Genomic DNA, 18,391 nt, shown 5'->3' on the forward strand with positions numbered 1-18,391 from the left:
TTACAGGGTCTTAACCCTCTGCCACATGTAATTACTGCAAGTGTGGCTTGTGCTCATTAGCTGCTGCTCCACTAAATAAACAAGGGCAGTAGGACTGGAGGCAACATTTCAGGCTTTCCCCTTTTTCAGAATCGGTAACACACCTTCCTTTAATTCTTTTCTTTAACCCTCCTGTAAAGAAACATTTCTTTAAGGTTTTGGCCCAAACAGCAGCTTCGCTTCATGGATATTCTTTCAGGTATAAGCACAGTCCCTGTCAACTTTTATTTGAATATTTATCAGTGCAGGCAGAAGATGTCAATCTGGATTATAAAAACAGACATTGTATTTTAACAGTCATTTTGCATTTTTTGTGTAAAGTCCTTTATTTTCCCACCAGAACCTGTTCAATATTGACAGTAGATGACTTATTATCAAAATTCTGGGTTTGTATTAATGTCACACAGCAGCTGTGGGGGCTAAAGCAAAGCCAACCTGGAGAAATCCCGTTTCTGAATGACACCAATGATACACAATGTCTCTGCAGACACTCAGCGTGCCTTGGAGGCTGTGGAGCGGCTGCAAGCCAAACTGAAGGAGAGAGGGGAGGCCCCCACACAGGAGAAACTCTCCCTGCTGAAGACTGTCCTGCAGAGCCCCTTGTTCCATCATATACTCAGCTTACAGCAAGCTCAGCTGAAGCCCCCAGCGAAGGTACAGAGCGGGCATGAGTGTGTGGGTGTTTGGTGTATATTGAATGGTGGGGAAGGAGCTGGAATCATTCCTGAAATACTGAATGCAGGAACCAAACTGGATGAGTAATCAGCTTACCTAAGCTTACCACTAAAGCCCTGAGAAAGAGAGAGAGAAGAAGAGAGCAGGAGAGAGAGAGAGAGGGGAAGGAAGAAGTGGCTATATATCATGTCGAGCAGTTTGTTTGTTTATGACACCATCAAGGGATTTAACTCATTTGTCAGTGGTAAGCATCGTGGCTTGGGTCAGTAATTGCCTGTTGTGGTGTGCTGTAATAGGCTAACCCTATAAGCCCCACTGTCTACACACACACACACACACACACACACACACACACACACACACACACACACACACACACATTATTGCATTAGCCTGTTTGCATCTCTGCATTCCAGGAAACATGGCACTGGATTATGTCAAATGTTTCTGGATTTTTATCAGGACTGGCATTGACATAATTAGTTCCAGTGTTTCTTATAAAAATGAGAGTTTTTATATAAAACAGGGATCTATGTGCAAGTCAATGGAGTGTGAAGTTGCTTATTAGTATTTTGACGGTGCTCTAACAGGTCAACTGTGTACAGATCTGAAATAAGCATCTGCTGAAACAGAAAACCTGAAAGAGAAAAGGGTTTTGGGGTTATGTGGCATTGAAGAGGAGCTTTTATCTCAGTGTTCCTTCTCTCCTATCTTCTCTCTGCTTGCTCCATTTTAAACCTTATCCTGTTTTGGGTTTTTTTTTCTTTTGGCTAACACACATTTACCCTTCTTCCCTCCACCTTCTCCCACATTTTTCATCATTGTCTCGTACCAACAATTCCCTTCTCTTCCCACTTCTTTATCCTTTCTATTACCCATCCCTCCATCGCTATCTCACCCTCATCCTATTCCTCTCTGTCTCCATATCTCCTCTCTTCAATTAATGCCTCCACCTCTTCACCATCTCTCTATCTCCCTCATCCATTTCCCTCCAAAAATTCATTCTTCCTTCCCTTGCATCCTTCAATCCTTCCCTCATTCATCTATCTCTCTCTATCTCTACCCTCTTCTCTCCATCCCTCTGTTTGTGTCCCTAACCCCACCAGGGGAAGGGCATTTCCAAATCTGTGTCCATGAACTGTGGCCCGTGCCAGGGCATAGCGCTGGATGTGAAGACGCTGAGCCACAGCGATTCCTACACGTGGGCCATGGAGAACAGGAGACCCAGCACGGCCAGATCCTTCCACCGGAGCGGCAGCACCTCGTCTCTGGGCTCACAGGAGATGCCCTTCTCAGACATCTACCCAGACAACTGCATTCACACTGAATCTCAGGTGCATAAAATATCCATCATAAACCTCAGGTTATAGTTTGAGGAGTTTAGTAATAGGAAGCAGGTCCATAAGCCAGCCCAATATATATATAAATATATATATACAGTATTTATTTTATTGTAAAATCACCATTCAAAATGTCACATTTTGCATTAGAAAATATCACATTATATGATAAAACTCAAGTACTGTTAGATATGACATCGTCTGAGGGTTTCATCTGATGGTAAGAAGCTGCTCAGCTCAACCTGATGTCCTTTCAGGTTTGCTTTTATTTTACACCTGACATTTATTTTTTTAGTACTGCACTCCCCCTCGAATCTCCCGAAGCATGTCGATGGGGAGAAACCTGTCTGCTATTGCTCATGAGGTACAGTAAGCTGACATGTGAGGAGGTACTGTAGATAGTCAGATGAACTAACCCTAACCCTGGGATGTTGTTGTTAGAGTGGAAACAAATTATTAGTCAATTAATCAATTAGTTAATGGAAGATTAATCTGCAACTATTCTGATAGTCGAATAATCGTTTGAGTCATTTTTTGAAGGAAAAATGTTCTCGTGAAGCTTCTCAAATCTAAAGATTTAAACTTGTAAACTGAATATCTTTGGATGAACATTTTTCAGTTTTCCGACATTTTCGAGACAAAACGATTAATCGAGAAAATAATCAGCAGATTAATGGAATGATGTTCATGAAAATAATCTATAAAATAGATTCTCTCTCTCTCTTCCTCTCTTTGTCCTCTCGTTCTAACCTCTGCCATGTTAGAGGCGTCATGTGGAGATGATCGAGCTGATCAATGATGGGAAGGGCCTCGGCTTCGGCATCATAGGAGGACGCAGCACAGGAGTCATGGTCAAAACCATCCTGCCAGGAGGAGCTGCTGGACGGGTAAATCAGTACATCCCATAATAAAACTCTAGCAAGTTAAAGCAATAGTTCAGGATTTTGTGCTGTCTTGATGAGAGTTAGATGAGAAGATCGATACCACTCTCATATCTGAGCTAGAAGCTAGAAAAACAATCATGTTACTGCATCTGGTGTGTTTGTATGAATGTTTAGTTGTTGTCTTGTGTCGTCGCAGGATAAACGGCTGCGTAGCGGAGATCAAATCCTGCGTATTGGAGATAAAGATCTGGCTGGCATGAACAGCGAGCAGGTGGCTCAGGTGATACATCCATTAGTAAATATTTACAGAGCTAGATGATGAGATGAAGTGTGTTTTTCTCTTTATATCTCTTTATATTTCTCTTTATCTCTTAGATAATATTATATAATGATGATTGATGTTAAAAAACAGCTAAATCAAACTGAGCAGCCTCACCTGGTCGTTGTGTGTTGCTGTAGTACAGTATGCCACGCTGCCAGCTGTCTCCAAACAGATTTTTGAATTTTATGTTATTTATTTATTCATTGTCACACACGATCACTTTCCATCCTTTCACAAATGACCACCTGGCCCAGGTGCTGCGAAACGCTGGTAGCAAGGTGAAGCTGCTCATCGCCAGGGATATCACCAAGGGCAACCACCTTTCCTCTCCTGTCCTCAGCCAGGACAGCCTGGATGACAAGGTATGTGTGTGTGTGTGTGTGTGTGTGTGTGTGTGTGTGTGTGTGTGTGTGTGTGTGAGAGGAATAACAGCCCATATTTCACCACGTTTTATGTGGATGTCCAATCAGGGTTGATGGTAAATGTAGTCAATTGAAGCAGTAATTCCTCAGTGCATGCTACACTGACCCAGAAAGCTGCTCACAGAGCTGAGCCGGCAGCGCCTACACGTACCAGGATGCATTGCGCACGAGCTTCTGACGCTCAACCCCCCCACGCTGAAATTCATTGCAGCAGAATCATTCAGTTTCTGTTGGAATCAGAGGAATCAGAGGAATCAGAGGAATCAGAGGGCAGTTTGAGCAAAGCACCACCTGTCGCTGTTTGCTCTCAGCAGGTTCCATATCCTCCTCTACGGTGAACTCAGCTGCAGTCTCAGTCTCTTTCATTTCTTCGGCCGTATACTCAAATAAACAGGGCTGAAGATCCGCGTCAGCCTAAACACTGTAAAACGTGTCCAGAACATACTCTGCACTCATATTTTGGGATGCAGTTTTCACTGTTGGAAATGCAGCTAGTTTGCAATACAAGCAAAGAGAACCAGTAAGTTTTGTTTTTAGCGGCATCTAGAGCACTCCCCCCCCCGGCTATCCACAGGCACAGACTAGAAGCTGGAATAGCCTGTAGTCAAATGACGGCGCCGGCGCCGGAAGGCAAGGCGAGTTTATTTGTATTACACATTTCAACAAGGCAACTGAAACATGAAAGTCATCAAGAACAAATGTAAAAGCAACAGAAGGCAATATTAAAAGACTTTTAAATACAATTAAAAAGTGTTAAAATGGAAATAAAAATAAGCTAAAATAGAGTAAGATAGATAAAACAGGAGATTAAAGTTACAGCAGAGTTTAAAATATTAATCAAAAGCCTCACATTTGATTTAAAAAAGAAAAATCTTCAACTTTGATTTAAAAGAACTGAGAGTTGCAGCAGAAAATCTGCAGATTTCTGGGAGTTTGTTCCAGATATGTGGAGCATAAAAACTGAAAGTTCTCCATGTTTTCCATGTTTTGGGGACAGAAAGCAGACATGTCTCAGATGAGCTGAGATGTCTGGATGGTTCATAACGTAGCAGCAGATCAGAAACCTAAAGCATCCAGTGCTTTATAAACTAACAGCAGTATCTTTGACAGACAGGAAGTCAGTGTAAAGATCTGAGAACTGGACTGATGTGATCCACTTTCTTGGTCTTAGTGACTCGAGCAGCAGCGTCTGGATCAGCTGCAGCTGTCTGATGGATTGTTTAGGGAGACCTGTGAAGACGGCGTTACAGTAGTCGAGTTTACTAAAGATAAACGCAGGACCAGTTTCTCCAAATCCTGCTGAGACATAAGTCCTTTAATCCCTGATATATTCTCCAGGTGATAGTCAGCTGTAACTTGTCTTAATGTGGATGTTGAAGTTCAGGTCCATGACGACACCAAGAGATTGGTTTGTAGTTTTTAACTTTATTGATTGACTTTTAATTATTCTTCCTTTGCTCTAAAAACAATTACTGCAGTTTGATCTTTGTTTAATTGAAGACAATTCTGACACATCCAATCATTGATTTGTTCAGTGCACTAACTCAGTGCTTGTGTTGGACCAGAGTCCCCTGCTGATACGCTTATGTAAATTTGTGTGTCATCTGCGTAACCATGGTAACATATTTTGTTGTTTTCCATAATCTGAGCTGGTGGGAGTTTGTAGATGTTGAACAGAAGACGTCCCAGAATGGAGCCTTGGATGTGTAATTACCTACAGACACAAAGTAGTCCCAGTCCTTTAAGTAGGATTCAAACCAGTTTAGTACTGGGCCAGAAAGTTCCACCCAGTTTTCCAGTTGGTCTTGTAATACGTTGTGGTCGACTGTGTTGGAAGAACAACAGATTTTGCAGCTGCGTCCCAGAGACACCGAGAACGTCGACAACAACTGCAGGTGCAGGTTCAGATATCGAGAGATGAGGTTGAAAATCAGTGAAATGGTCCTTTAAAGTCAATTTTAATGTAAAATAACGAGCTAATTAGTGACATCATGTATGTAACAGTTATTTGAATCCAAAGAGATGTACATATGTTTTTTCTTTCTGTCCTTCTCTGCAGCTCTGTGACTTGAACGACGACTATGAGTTCAGTGTGCAATTCACTAAAAACAGCCGGGGCCTGGGATTCACTATTTCCAGCTACATAGGTGACCTAAACTCAGGTAATAATAATAATAATAAGCTGGTAAGGATCATTACTCCAAGATAAATAATAAATGAATAATATCTCTATTATACAAGCCAGTAGAAATACTGTATGTGTTTTTGTTTTGTTTTGTTATCCTGCTCTCTTCAGTCTACAGCGCTGGTGTGATAGTGAAGAGCATAGTGAAAGGCAGCACTGTCGATCAAGATGGACGCATCCACATCGGAGACATCGTTCTATCTGTGAGCTCCAGTAAAAAACACAACAGACTTTTTTTATTGTTCTCTCTGAAGACAAACACCTTGTTGATTCTCTGCTGAATCTCAACGATTTCAGCATCTCAAAATCTGCACAGTTTGCAACTTTGAGTAGTTCTGTACTCACCAATTAGAGTCTTTTTTAGCTGATGAAGGAGTATTCTACTAGTTTTACTTTTACTCCAATCCATCTCTTCATCATCCCTGTTTTTTCCTGATGCTTTCCATCTTGTTCTTTTTAATGTTTTATTACTATTGATTTCTTTTTACTTTCCATTTAATTTAGCTGCACTCGCTGTGTCTTTACTTCATCCACAAAAATGCTTCTTCTCTCTGTGTCATAGCAGTGTCCTCTGCCTTCATCTGTCTGTTTCACCTCTCTCAGGTCGACGGGGTGAGCCTGCAGGGCTGTAGTGAGCAACGTGCAATGGAAGTGCTGAGGAGGACGGGTCCTCTGGTCCGGCTGAGGTTGTTGAGGAAAACAGTCCGTCTCAGCCACATCCTGCCCCCGGTCCCTCCCCTACAGCCCCTCCGACACTCCCACAGCTTCAACGAGGGCAATCCCTACAGAGTGGGCCTCAACAAGATTCAGGAGACAGGTGCTTTGTGGTGGAAGAGAGGAACATATCAGATTGATGTTGAAAACTAAATAATGTGTCTATAGGTGCTACCTGCATTATGTAGTTTCATTTGAAAGTGCTTTTGGTGCTTCTTTAAGCTGATGATTACCTTGTATAACTTTCGCATGTTGCCATGTCTCAAATGCTTGCTGTGAAAGTGTATACATTATTTTTTATTTAACTCCAGTGTGTTTGTGAGCATGTGTGTTTGGATCTGTGCTCAAACGTGTTTCCCCATCTCCCAGGAATCTGCTCACTGCGTGAAATCTCCCGGCGAGCAGCATATGCCAACAGACGACCCCGACATGATTCCAGAAACGGTAAGCTCCCCTTCCCATACTGCACCGCAGTCTGGAACCGGATCATGGGACTTAGTCTGATATGCTGAGTGGGCTCAGGGAACAGCAATGTGGCAGTGAAGCATGCTCTTTGATGGGAGTCTATTTATAGTGTTGTGCAATCATGTGTTTATCCAACTCATTCAGCTCATTCCAGATGATTTGTCTCTCACCCCGCCTGCATATATGGCTTTATTTAGACAAGGATTTTTGGGCTTGATTAGAAAGCACAGCCAAATAAGCCCTGATTGCTGTGAGGCTTTAATAGATGAACAAGAAAACATTTGTTTGCCAAGAAATCAGATGGTGGGTGTGAATACACATGGCTGTGTGCTTGTACTGTGGGCGTGTGTGTGCATGTATGTGTGTGCATGTATGTGTGTGCATGTATGTGTGTGCATGTATGTGTGTGCATGTATGTGTGTGCATGTATGTGTGTTGACATTCTGCTGGAGAATTATGCTGCCTTCCCTCTATAAAACAGGAGAGGTGATGTTTTCATATAGGATCCTATTCTTTATTGAAGGAATTATCAAGGGATAGGGCAATGTGACGGGGCTGCTTGGTGTGTGTGTGTGTGTGTGTGTGCTCATATCTGTGTTTGTGTGATATGAGGGTAACTTTTCTATGTGTGTGTGTGTGTGTGTGTGTGTGTGTGTGTGTGTGTGTCTGTGCTCATATCTGTGTTTGTGTGATATGAGGGTAACTTTTCTATGTGTGTGTGTGTGTGTGTGTGTGTGTGTGTGTGTGTGTGTGCACAGGAGTGAAACTGACACCAGCTGAGGAGGAAGACCTGAGGAAGAGGTGGCAGCATGCAGTTGGACCCCGTTATGACGTTATTGTATGTCTCTCTGTAATGAAGAAATGCATTACATTCATAAACAAATCTAAAAATAAATGTTTTATGACATAATTTCCCTTGTACAAGACTACATATAACTATCCATGTAAAGAAAAACCCAACTTCCTTCCCAGACTGACGCCTACACATCTCCTCTACGGTCCTTTTACCTGTCAAACTTTACTGCCCTGCTTCTTTTCTTCCTGTCTTTACCATCACTCATGTTCACCATCACTCTTTCAGGTTTGTCAGCTGCAGCGTTTCAGTGAGACGAGCGGTCTGGGCATCAGTCTAGAGGCTCGGGCAGGGCATCACTACCTGTGCTCCGTCTTACCTGAGGGGCCTGTCGGCCAAAGCAGCAAGATCTTCAATGGAGACCAGATATTGGAGGTAATCGACTGTTCTGCAACTCATCCTTTAGTCATGTAAGAAGTTATGAGAACATGTAAATTGGAATATAATCTGTGTGGGAATGATTATTGGTCACATCTGTGGGATACACAGTTTAATGACTAATAAGAAAGCTAATAATCATTGATTATCTTTAGTTCACAGTAACATAGTTTCTGTTATGTGTCTGCCTTTCATTCAAGCAGTTAACAATGGAAGCAATGAGTGGTTTTAGAACAGCAACTGTATAAACCTGCAGTGGGACTATGCTCATTGCATAGTAAAAACATATTGTATGTATATCTGATAACAATAATTAGATGACAGTTTGTTTCTTTAAACCTGCATGAATCTATTTTTCTGGCTAATAGTTAGCAACACAATAAGATGTAAACACAACAGTGACCTAATATCACCTTGTTAAGTTGATATGGCAAACATGTTAGCAAGCAACTATCTAAACACACTGAGCATTAGCATTAGCATTAGCATTGTTTGGACTTGTGTTTTTTGGTTTATTATGGTCTCCAATGCAATAAATATCTATTCAGCCACTAAATGCTGCAGTCTGTTCGCTAGTCGCTGTTCTGGTCAGCTAGCATACAGATGGTTTTTAGAGCTTTCTCAGTGAAAATAGCTGCATACTGAGAACAGTGAGACCAAACCAAACAGTAAAGTTACAGAAACAACAAGCAGAAAGACACTAAAACACAGCATAGAGCAACCATAGAGGGAAACTGCAGAGATGGATAATCATTACCAGTATCATTATAAACTACCTCTTTCACATTTAACAAAGCAAACAAAACATCATTACTATACAAATATCAGTTAGTTCAGCTTTAAACCACATGATATAGTCAGTGTTCACTATTTCAGTAAATAAGAAGGTGGGTGTGAGTATGTGAGTATCTGTGTACTGTAGTAGTATTTGTACTGTAGGGGGAGATCTTGCCCTCCTCCCCTTCCACTGGGCAAGTTCACGCACCCACGCATATCACTCATCATGATGAGCAGTCAGTGTGATGAACTCTTGGACAATCTACAGTACAGCAGCTCGCAATATAGAAAACACTGCAGACGGGCTGGTGTCCCTCCTGTCTCTGAGTGTGTAACATCTGTGTCGCCGTGCAACGCTTTGATCTCCACCAGACGACACCAGCGTGTGAAAGCTATTGTTCATCTATGTTTTTAAATGAGCCTCACTCGGTTTAGCAGACCTCTATTACTTTCAACCTGAACTGTGCTTGCTGTGAGTTGATGTTCTGTGGCCACTAATTGCTACTTGATACCCAAAAATGAAATGTTGCTTGAAAAAATCTACTTTTAGTACTAATACATATACACACACACAAACATGTCTCTAAATATTGTTATGTTAATGTTAGAGGAAGGGATTACATACTGCATCTTTAACATCTGACAAACAGCTTAAAGCATGACTCAGCCAATCACTGACCTCAGGAATATCTATTTTAGAAAGTGTAAACACAGTATTTCTCTTCCTGGCAGGTGAATGGGATCCCTCTCATTGGAGAGACACACAAGGAGGTGGTCAATATTCTGAAGGAGCTGCCGATGAGTATATGTCTGGTATGTTCTCGCATTTTACCCCCTGCGATTCCTGACAGTGATGAGGAAGAGGACGATGATGCTCGTCTCACCCTGAAAGAGCTGCTGGCTGAGTTCAATGACAAGGTGAACGCACGCATCAATGGACAGATGAGCTATGGAAGGAAGGATGAATGGAGGGATTAGTGTTAAGCTTTCCTCTTAAAACAATATGAACATCAGAAATATTTCACATCCTTTGCAATTGAAATTATACTCAGAAGTGCCACTGATGCTCTTCTCTTGCATCCTTTCCCTCTGTACTCTCTCTTCACTTGTCTCAGTTGGACCAGGGCTGTGTCATTCCCTGTCCTACAGCTGAGGACATCACCAAACGTGGCGTGCCCCCCATGTCACCTCCTCTGGCCATGTGGGAGAGAGAGGCTCAGGTGGTCGAGCTGGAGAAAGGCGAGTCGGGACTGGGCTTCAGTATCCTGGACTACCAGGTCAGAGACATGCCCCTGAGCCTTTCTACAAATAGAACAGACTGGATTAGACTGCAGTCTAAGAATATCAGTGTGGGGTTGGATAGGGTGAACACTAAGAAAATGGAAAAAACACGTGGACTTCTGTATTTTAAAGGGCAAATTCTTATATGTGTTCACGAAACCTTTGAGACTGAAAAAGTTGCTGTTTTAAATTCTGAATAACAAAAATGTCCACTCAAACATTAACTGTTTTCCCTTTTATGAAACCACCCGATCCTTTTGATTTTCCTGTGTTTGTGTCTAACATATGTCACAGTATATCTTCAGCATCCGTTCCATTCTTATGTTTAACTATAGGATCCAGAAGATGCCACTAAAACAGTTCTGGTAATCCGCTCCTTGGTTCCTGGAGGTGTAGCAGATCGAGATGGTCGCCTGCTTCCTGGAGACAGACTCATGTTTGTCAATGAAACTGACCTTGAAGGCTCCAGCCTTGATTATGCCGTGCACGTCCTAAAGTCCACCGGCTATGGTCCCGTCCACATCGGTGTTGCCAAACCGCTGCCGGTACGTGAAGAAAACAAATCTTAGTTAGTTTTATTTTGGGGCATTTTATGCCATTATTGGATATTTGACAGTAGAGGGATGATGAGGGAGGATACAAAGATCCCCGGCTGGGTGTGAATCTAAACCCTCAGGTTACCAGGGCAACCCTTAAATCAAGAAGTATATTTAAATATAAAATAGTTCACGTTTAGACACATACAGACATCAAAGAGATAGATACTATAATAAATAAATAATAATAGATACATTGTTGATAAATGTATATTGTCTGGCAGTATGTATCTGTGAGATGTGTTTTAAACATATATTCATTATAACGAGCTTTAACATACAAATACCCATTAATTCTCAGGTGGGTTGATATTTCATAAAAATATTTTCCAAACTGATATTTTACATGAATAAAATCATGAAATAAATGACATTTATGTCACAAATATGCAAGTTAATTAGTTAAATGTATGTTTTTCTTGAGGGTTTTGTTGTGGACTGTGGCTTAGTAACAAGGAGCAGAGAATCCAGTTACAGGCCGTCTGAATATTTAATGCAGCTGAGAGATGAACACAATGCTTGACCACAGTACAGATGGAGAGGGAAGAGGAGAGCATGGTGTCTAATTTACACTCACCTTCTTTTAGCCTCTTTGCTTCCATGTGAATTTACTCACTTTTAAACACGCTGACATTTTTTTTGCAAACTGCTAAATTTCAACTTGGGAATCTTGCGTTCTCAGCTGGAACTGTGCGGCGGTTTGACGCCCATCTCGGAGAGAAGCACTCGAGCTTCCTGCGATGACACTGACAGCCACACTCAGGTCAGCCTGCTAGCTGAGGCAGCCGAGGCTAACACCAACACCTGCAACTCTGAGGACAAAAGCATCATCCAGCCGTGTTGCACCACTACGGTAGGTCATGGAACATTCATTTAACATCAACAACAAAAATACTGTTTAGTTTTATTGCTGCACAAATCTTTGTACACATTTTCTGTTTGCTTTTTATCCTCAGTTGTAAAACAGAACAAAAAGAATCAAAGTTAGTACGCAGGAGAGTAAACCTGCACACACAACTGAGTACAGAGAATTACTTTACTGGGCTTTTTATTTCTTCTTTAGAAAGCAGCAGTAAAAAGAGGACAGGAAAGGAAAGGAGGGAGAAAGAGATGCAAGAAGCTGCTGCACTCAATCCAGGGACGTTGTGGTTCATGGTCAGCTTCCTAAACCACAGCGGCACCTCGACACAAAACATTTTAAAAGATTTTGAGCCAGTATTGCTCAGAGTTTGTCTGTTATTTGTAAATCTGGAATAAATAGAAATGTCAGAATTTAAGGGGAATTTAATCATGAACCATAATCCTGTAAATGAGCACTTGTTTGAGACTCAACAGGTAAAATCTTGCCAGTAACCTTCACAGTAACCCTGCAGCAGTCTGAATCATTGCTCATTACTATGCAAACCTGAGATTCTGTAGCCATTTTAGCTGCTGTGAAGGAGATTACCATGACAGTGTCTGTTCTCTCTGTTCACGTTCTATAGTGGAAGCTTACAGCCGTCTGTAATCAGTATCACTGGGTCAGGCACAGAGAAAGTGCTCAGTGTCAAAGACTTGTTTCTCCATTGTGGCCTCAACTCAATCCTATTGAGGCAGCCTTTTGTACTGGCCTTTGAGTAATTACCAACAATTGCCTCTGAGTGGAAGTGCTTACTGCTTGAACGACATTGGCACCTGGTCTAGTGCAAGAACATACTGTACTGACTGAGACACATACACACATGCACACTGACACTCCGAGCAGCAAGTGTCAGAGTGTTCTCATCAAAGACGGGCTTGTTGCAAAGGTACCTTCAGAACTTCTGTGATGCTTCTACTTTCTGTGAGGGTTCAAAGAAGATCTCCTCACTGCCCCCTTTTCTTTGTGAAATGCCCTGAGGGACTATAGAAGTCTACCTCGCTGCGTGTTTTACATCTTCACCCTGGACACTTAGTTAGAAGTTGTTTGAAATCTTTTTCCATGTCACACCAGGTATCTGATGTTTGTGATGATACTAATGCACCAGGTTATCTTTGCAAAATCCACTACTTTTGTAGAAGTTGTAGGATTTGTTCCACAGCGGTGTGCACACTGACCTGCAGTATGTTGTTGGAGTTTACAGTTCTTAGTCATTGTTGTTGATCCCATTCAGGCCTTTTTATTTGTTCACCAACCACCGCTCACAATTATTTGTGTGTTTGTCGTGTTCTCTCTACACAGGAAAACCAGCTGCGTCAGCGCTTTGGCGACATGGAAGCCGACAATAGGCAGCAAGCGCCACCTCTGCCCCCCCGCACCAGCTTTGAGAGGACAATCACTGTTGTCCGGGGCAACCGTAGCCTTGGTATGTTCTCCGTCTTTCTCATGATGATGGTGTCTTGGTGTGTGTACGTCGCTGGCATGGCGATAATGGCGATAATAGGCGGTGGTGATGACGACTACCCTGAAGAGGAGTGGTGATGAAGTGATGTGGTCGTCGTACCTGAGAGGAGATGATAACTATGTGTGTGTGTGTGTGTGTGTGTGTGTGTGTGTTTCTATGTGTCTGTATGACTGTGTGTGTGTGTGTGTGTGTTTCTATGTGTGTGTATGACTGTGTGTGTGTGTGTGTGTGTGTGTATGACTGTGTGTGTGAGGCCACTGATGAGGTCAAAGCAACATGAGAAGACATGAAGAAGTAATATTAAAACCAATGAGGATATCAATATTAATTTGAATGTTGAATATTATTGTTTTTATACGCCAGTGTTGACAGTAAATTGTCTTAACTGAGAGCGAGTCCAATGTTTGGAGATTCAAACATGACAGGAAGGAAACAACAGGGTGTAAAAGAGCTCCTGCACTTTCAACTAAAGGCACCATGCAAAGGAAACAAAGTCATTTATATTCTAGAAACGTGCTCTAACAAGGCACCACAGTACTAATACTACTACTGTGTGTGTGTGTGTGTGTGTGTGTGTGTGTGTGTTTGTTCATAGTTAGAGAAAATCAAGGTCATAACCTACAGTCTGTGTGTCACTGAATTCTTTGGTTTCATCTGTTTAAAATATTGCTGAGATATTTCCTGTAGCATGGTTTTGTGGAGGGTTTTACAGACTCTGTGTGTGTTTTTGGTTTTGTGAATCTAAATATATTTGAATTTGAAGCAACAGCTTCAGCAGGGGCAGCATGGAGTCACGGTGTCTATCTGTCTGTAAGGCTGGAATATGGGGGATTTTTTATGAACAATTGTATAGTAGTACAATATTTATTTGTACTACTTTTCATTCTTCCTATTATTAGGTGCCATGTATAATTCTGTCCATTGCGTAACTATGACTGTATGTCCAATGTTGGAAATGTGACATACTAACATGTTGGCACAGTGAACGGTCGGACTGTTTGGTTTTTAGAGCAGGTTGTTAAAGGAAAAGGTTTGATGGACTAAAATGAGGACTTTTTTTCTTGCCTTGCTCGTCTAAAATAATGATTATAAAGAAATCTTTACTTCGTGTTGAATGGTGTCGAGTAACTGCACTCACTGTAAGTTTATTGAACCCTGAAGTTTTGTTGAGGTCAAAACAATTAGCGACAAATAGAAATCCCTTTGGAATGAATCCTAAGTTATTTTAAGGTTTTACAGCATTATTTGTAATAGAAACATGTATTTTGATGCTGTGTTCTAGTATTTCAATTCATCTGGATTATGAAACATTCATCATTATTCCTTAAAACATCCTCTCATGTCTTTGAAATGTTTGTCTCCTGGTTGTCCTGTCAGCGTCAGTAGCTGTGTCTCCAGTCGATTGTATTCCAGGCACTATGATTTTATTGTAATTTGAATGTAATACCAAAAAATAATAAACTATTTATTTGATCAAAAATAAGCACAAAGTCATTTCTTTGACCAGCTTCAAATTATGTACGACCATAGTGTTGTGGATGTGCGTAGTCCTCCATTAGACTGCTCTAGTCTAGACTGTGTAATATGTCGTAGCCTTTTCCTGTCTGCACTGTGTATCTGTGTGTGTGTGTGTGTGTGTGAGGTGTGCGCGGAGGTGTGTGTGTGTGCAGCCTGATTTACCTGCTTCCGCCTGTTTGCATTAATGAAGTGTTTGTGTAATCCGCCTAGCGTCCAATGTGATAATGCCAAAGTCAGGTGTTTGTGCGACTGGCATGTGTTACCCCCCAGTCACCTGTGCCCTATGCCCTCTGTGGTTGTGCGTGTGTGTGTGTGTTTGCAGTTGTGTATCTTATGCGAGCGTGACTGTGAGGGATGATGCTGTGTAAATGTCAAGCATGTGTAGCCGTGTTTGTGTGCTAATCTGCCTAGTGTCTGTCTTGATTATGCTGATTATGCCACTGTCAGGTGTTTGTTTGGGCGACTGTCTGTCTGTTTGGCATGAATTCAAAGCAGCCTTAGCCAACCCTCCACTCACCTGTGCTTGTGTGTGTGTGTGTGTTTGTGTGTGTGTGTGTGTACGTGTGTGTGCGTGTTGGCAGGGATGTCGGTGAGTGCTATCAAGGACGGCTCAGGCATGCTGGTGCGCAGTGTGGTCCAAGGGGGCTCTGTTAGCCAGGATGGCAGGCTGGGGGTGGGGGACGCCATCTTGGCCATCAACGGAGAACATACCTCCAACCTGACCAACGCCAAGGCCAGGGCCATGCTCCGCAGACACTCTGTCATAGGGCCAGAGATGAGGTGAGGAGCCAGTCACTATCCGACAGCATTGCAACATGCAGACGAGTTTTGTTGTGGGCTGAAAACAGACCAGGTGACGTCTACTGTTACATCACGGTGTTAGTCATACAACTTCATGGGAGCTCTAAGGGGTGTTTTAGAGTTTACATCAGTGAACTTCCTCTGGATCAACTCTTCTCAGTAATCCTCAATCAGTATCCAAAAAGACTTGGTGGCTGGATTTGCATCACTCTGTGCGTCATCCTGGTTCTAACGGATCTGAGGCTTCACATTTCCTGACTGGAAGAGAGAAATCCTGCCGTTCTGGTACAAACCGTGACATATCAAGTACAGTCACAGCTGTAAATATTTTGGTAATTCTGACAGTAGCAAGACAGAGTTTTAGTAAGAAATGATATGATATAATATAAGCGAAATAAAATAATTATTATGGGTAGTGATTACTGTACGCAGTGATTTTACTAAACCTGTTCACAGCAGACATGTTGACTTGTCACGGTAGGAAAAGCACAGGTGTTACCAATGACATCAACAATCACTCCGTTCTGTTTAAGTGTCCCAGTAAGAGTCGTGACAGTGTGAGCAGGCGTGCACAATACCAGGACCCTGAAAACTGAGCAGCTAAATGGAATTATACCTGTGCTTTTCCTACTGCGACGCCTCAAAATGTTTATTTTCAGTGCACCACTGCAAGGAAGTGCATTTCTTTAGAGGCAATTAGAAGAGCAGACTGATTGGCCGTGATTATTCCCAACCCCCTTGCACGCCCACTGAAAGTGCGTTCTTCCTAATCCGATGCATTCTAACTGTGCTGCAGGTGCCACAGGCCTCCTGCACGAAAAATGCCAAATGCCATCACTGCTCTGCAGATCATGCACCTGCAGAAACAGATACAAGTAAATCACAGGTTTGAAATAAGCACTCAGTTCCAAGTTTATGAGGTAGACGTAGCTAAAACTAATACAACAGCCCTGCTGTATGCTATCATACCCTTACAGAAGGTATTAATTACATTCAAGTTGACTTAAATTAATTCAACTTTATGGTCATTTGGGAGGTTTTAGTTTGTGGTGCTGGTTTCTTATATTTCATCCACCTCATTTATATCAATAAGTGGAAAAAACATCTGTCAGTATACTGTATAATATATAATATATAATATATAATATATAATAATGTATATCTGAATACAATTCAACAGCACCACAAACTCTAGAGCCTCCAAAATAATTGATTTACACGGTGCACCATTAGCTCACGAGAGTCTTTTATGTTACATTCATATACATTTCTCTTGTGTCATAGTTCAAATACTTATTTGCTTGGAATATGAGAAAGTCAGAATGTAGGAAGGTCCAGTGGGAATGCAGAGAACAATCAACCTCTGAAATAAGTAATTGAATACTGCTGACGTTTTCTAGATCTACCCATGCAGATCTGAATGAGTGAGTTTATGTACATGGTAAATATAAATATGTGCTCTGCTCAGTCACAAACACGACTTTCACTGCATCATCATAAATGATCTTTTCTGCAGATCTCCATTACCACCTTGTTTTTGACGCTGCAGTCATAGTTGACTGAGGCGCTGCAGTCATGTTAAATTAGATTAGATGATGAAATTTTAAAGATTGCCTGAGGGGAAATTGGGTAAATTATTGCTTGTACTAACATCAGCAGTTATAGCTCCACGTTGACAACGCTTGTTTGGCTGATTGGAGATGTGCTCCACTTCCACCACCCTGCTGCCCTGCAAAACACCCACTCACTCTCTCTCAACCTCCTCTTTCTCTTCCTCTCTCTGTTGCTTGTACACACACACACGCATACACGCACACACACACACACACACACACACACACACACACACACACACACACACACACACAGCCTTTCAATGGTCTAACCTCCAAAAACACCTTTTTCCTGCTATGGGAAATATCTCTGAATAATTCATCACTCATCTCACCTTGAACAGTGTGCTTCTGAATAAAAGAGCGTTTTAAAGAGCCTCTCATAGATGCACTCACAATACACACAAAGATGAACGCACACATGCATCCTGTCGTTCACACACACACACACACACACACAGACACACTCACACTAGCCTGCTCCTGGCACCACTGCAGACAAACTAACAGAGAGTGGAGGCTGATGAGTTGCTTTGGCAGCCTCAGAATAAGACAGACATAGAAGGGTGAGGGCTTGTCACTATCAAACCGCCTCTGTTGAGATACGACAGGCTGTCCACACGGCTCAGTCACAACAGCTTAGTGCAGAGGACCTCCATATTCAATCTGCCACCATGAGTGGAAAAGAGAAATTGGCTCTTTCAGCGGATTCAAACGGCACGTCTTCTGGTGGCATCACACGAGAATACACGTGGGAGGAGCCTTTAATGATGTCCTTGACACTTCAGTTAAATGACATCTTTTACGCCACTGCGTAGATACATCCGGGTTTACACTAAAAACACTTTATCTAAGTGAGTCTTCTTCAATCTTTTCATGACATTAAAACATATATTTACATTTTTCATCTTCCACCAGTAGAAGTGTTGATGGTTTGGGGCTCATCATGTTCAGATGTATATGACATGAAAGACTCAGTAATAATTAATGTTTGTTTATTGGTTGTATATCAGGTCTGAATTTAAAAACAAGACAATGAATTAGTGTCTAATTAATAACTAATGATTATTTGAATTATTTAACATTATTAAACATAATTTCAAGTGTCCAGTTTCCCCCCCCCCCCCCCCCCCCCCCCTTCTATACTGCTGCATGATTCTCATGG

General features: G+C 41.9%; 1 protein-coding gene across 1 annotated transcript in view; it reads left to right on the plus strand.

Annotated features, from left to right (window-relative positions):
* Positions 1-18,391, plus strand: part of si:dkey-92j12.5 (multiple PDZ domain protein) — a 39,442-nt gene that overhangs the window by 1,383 nt on the left and 19,668 nt on the right. The window contains exons 3-20 of the mRNA XM_044346356.1: positions 527-693; positions 1,821-2,048; positions 2,350-2,418; positions 2,819-2,941; positions 3,135-3,218; positions 3,515-3,622; positions 5,742-5,844; positions 5,979-6,070; positions 6,471-6,684; positions 6,951-7,025; positions 7,805-7,884; positions 8,128-8,274; positions 9,787-9,972; positions 10,170-10,331; positions 10,671-10,880; positions 11,614-11,784; positions 13,132-13,255; positions 15,394-15,592. Coding sequence (XP_044202291.1) covers positions 527-693; positions 1,821-2,048; positions 2,350-2,418; positions 2,819-2,941; positions 3,135-3,218; positions 3,515-3,622; positions 5,742-5,844; positions 5,979-6,070; positions 6,471-6,684; positions 6,951-7,025; positions 7,805-7,884; positions 8,128-8,274; positions 9,787-9,972; positions 10,170-10,331; positions 10,671-10,880; positions 11,614-11,784; positions 13,132-13,255; positions 15,394-15,592 — 2,542 coding nt within the window. The remainder of the gene's footprint in view (positions 1-526; positions 694-1,820; positions 2,049-2,349; positions 2,419-2,818; positions 2,942-3,134; positions 3,219-3,514; positions 3,623-5,741; positions 5,845-5,978; positions 6,071-6,470; positions 6,685-6,950; positions 7,026-7,804; positions 7,885-8,127; positions 8,275-9,786; positions 9,973-10,169; positions 10,332-10,670; positions 10,881-11,613; positions 11,785-13,131; positions 13,256-15,393; positions 15,593-18,391) is intronic.

This window comes from Thunnus albacares, chromosome 3 (genome assembly GCF_914725855.1).
Source record: "Thunnus albacares chromosome 3, fThuAlb1.1, whole genome shotgun sequence".
NCBI classification, from domain to species: Eukaryota; Metazoa; Chordata; class Actinopteri; order Scombriformes; family Scombridae; genus Thunnus; species Thunnus albacares.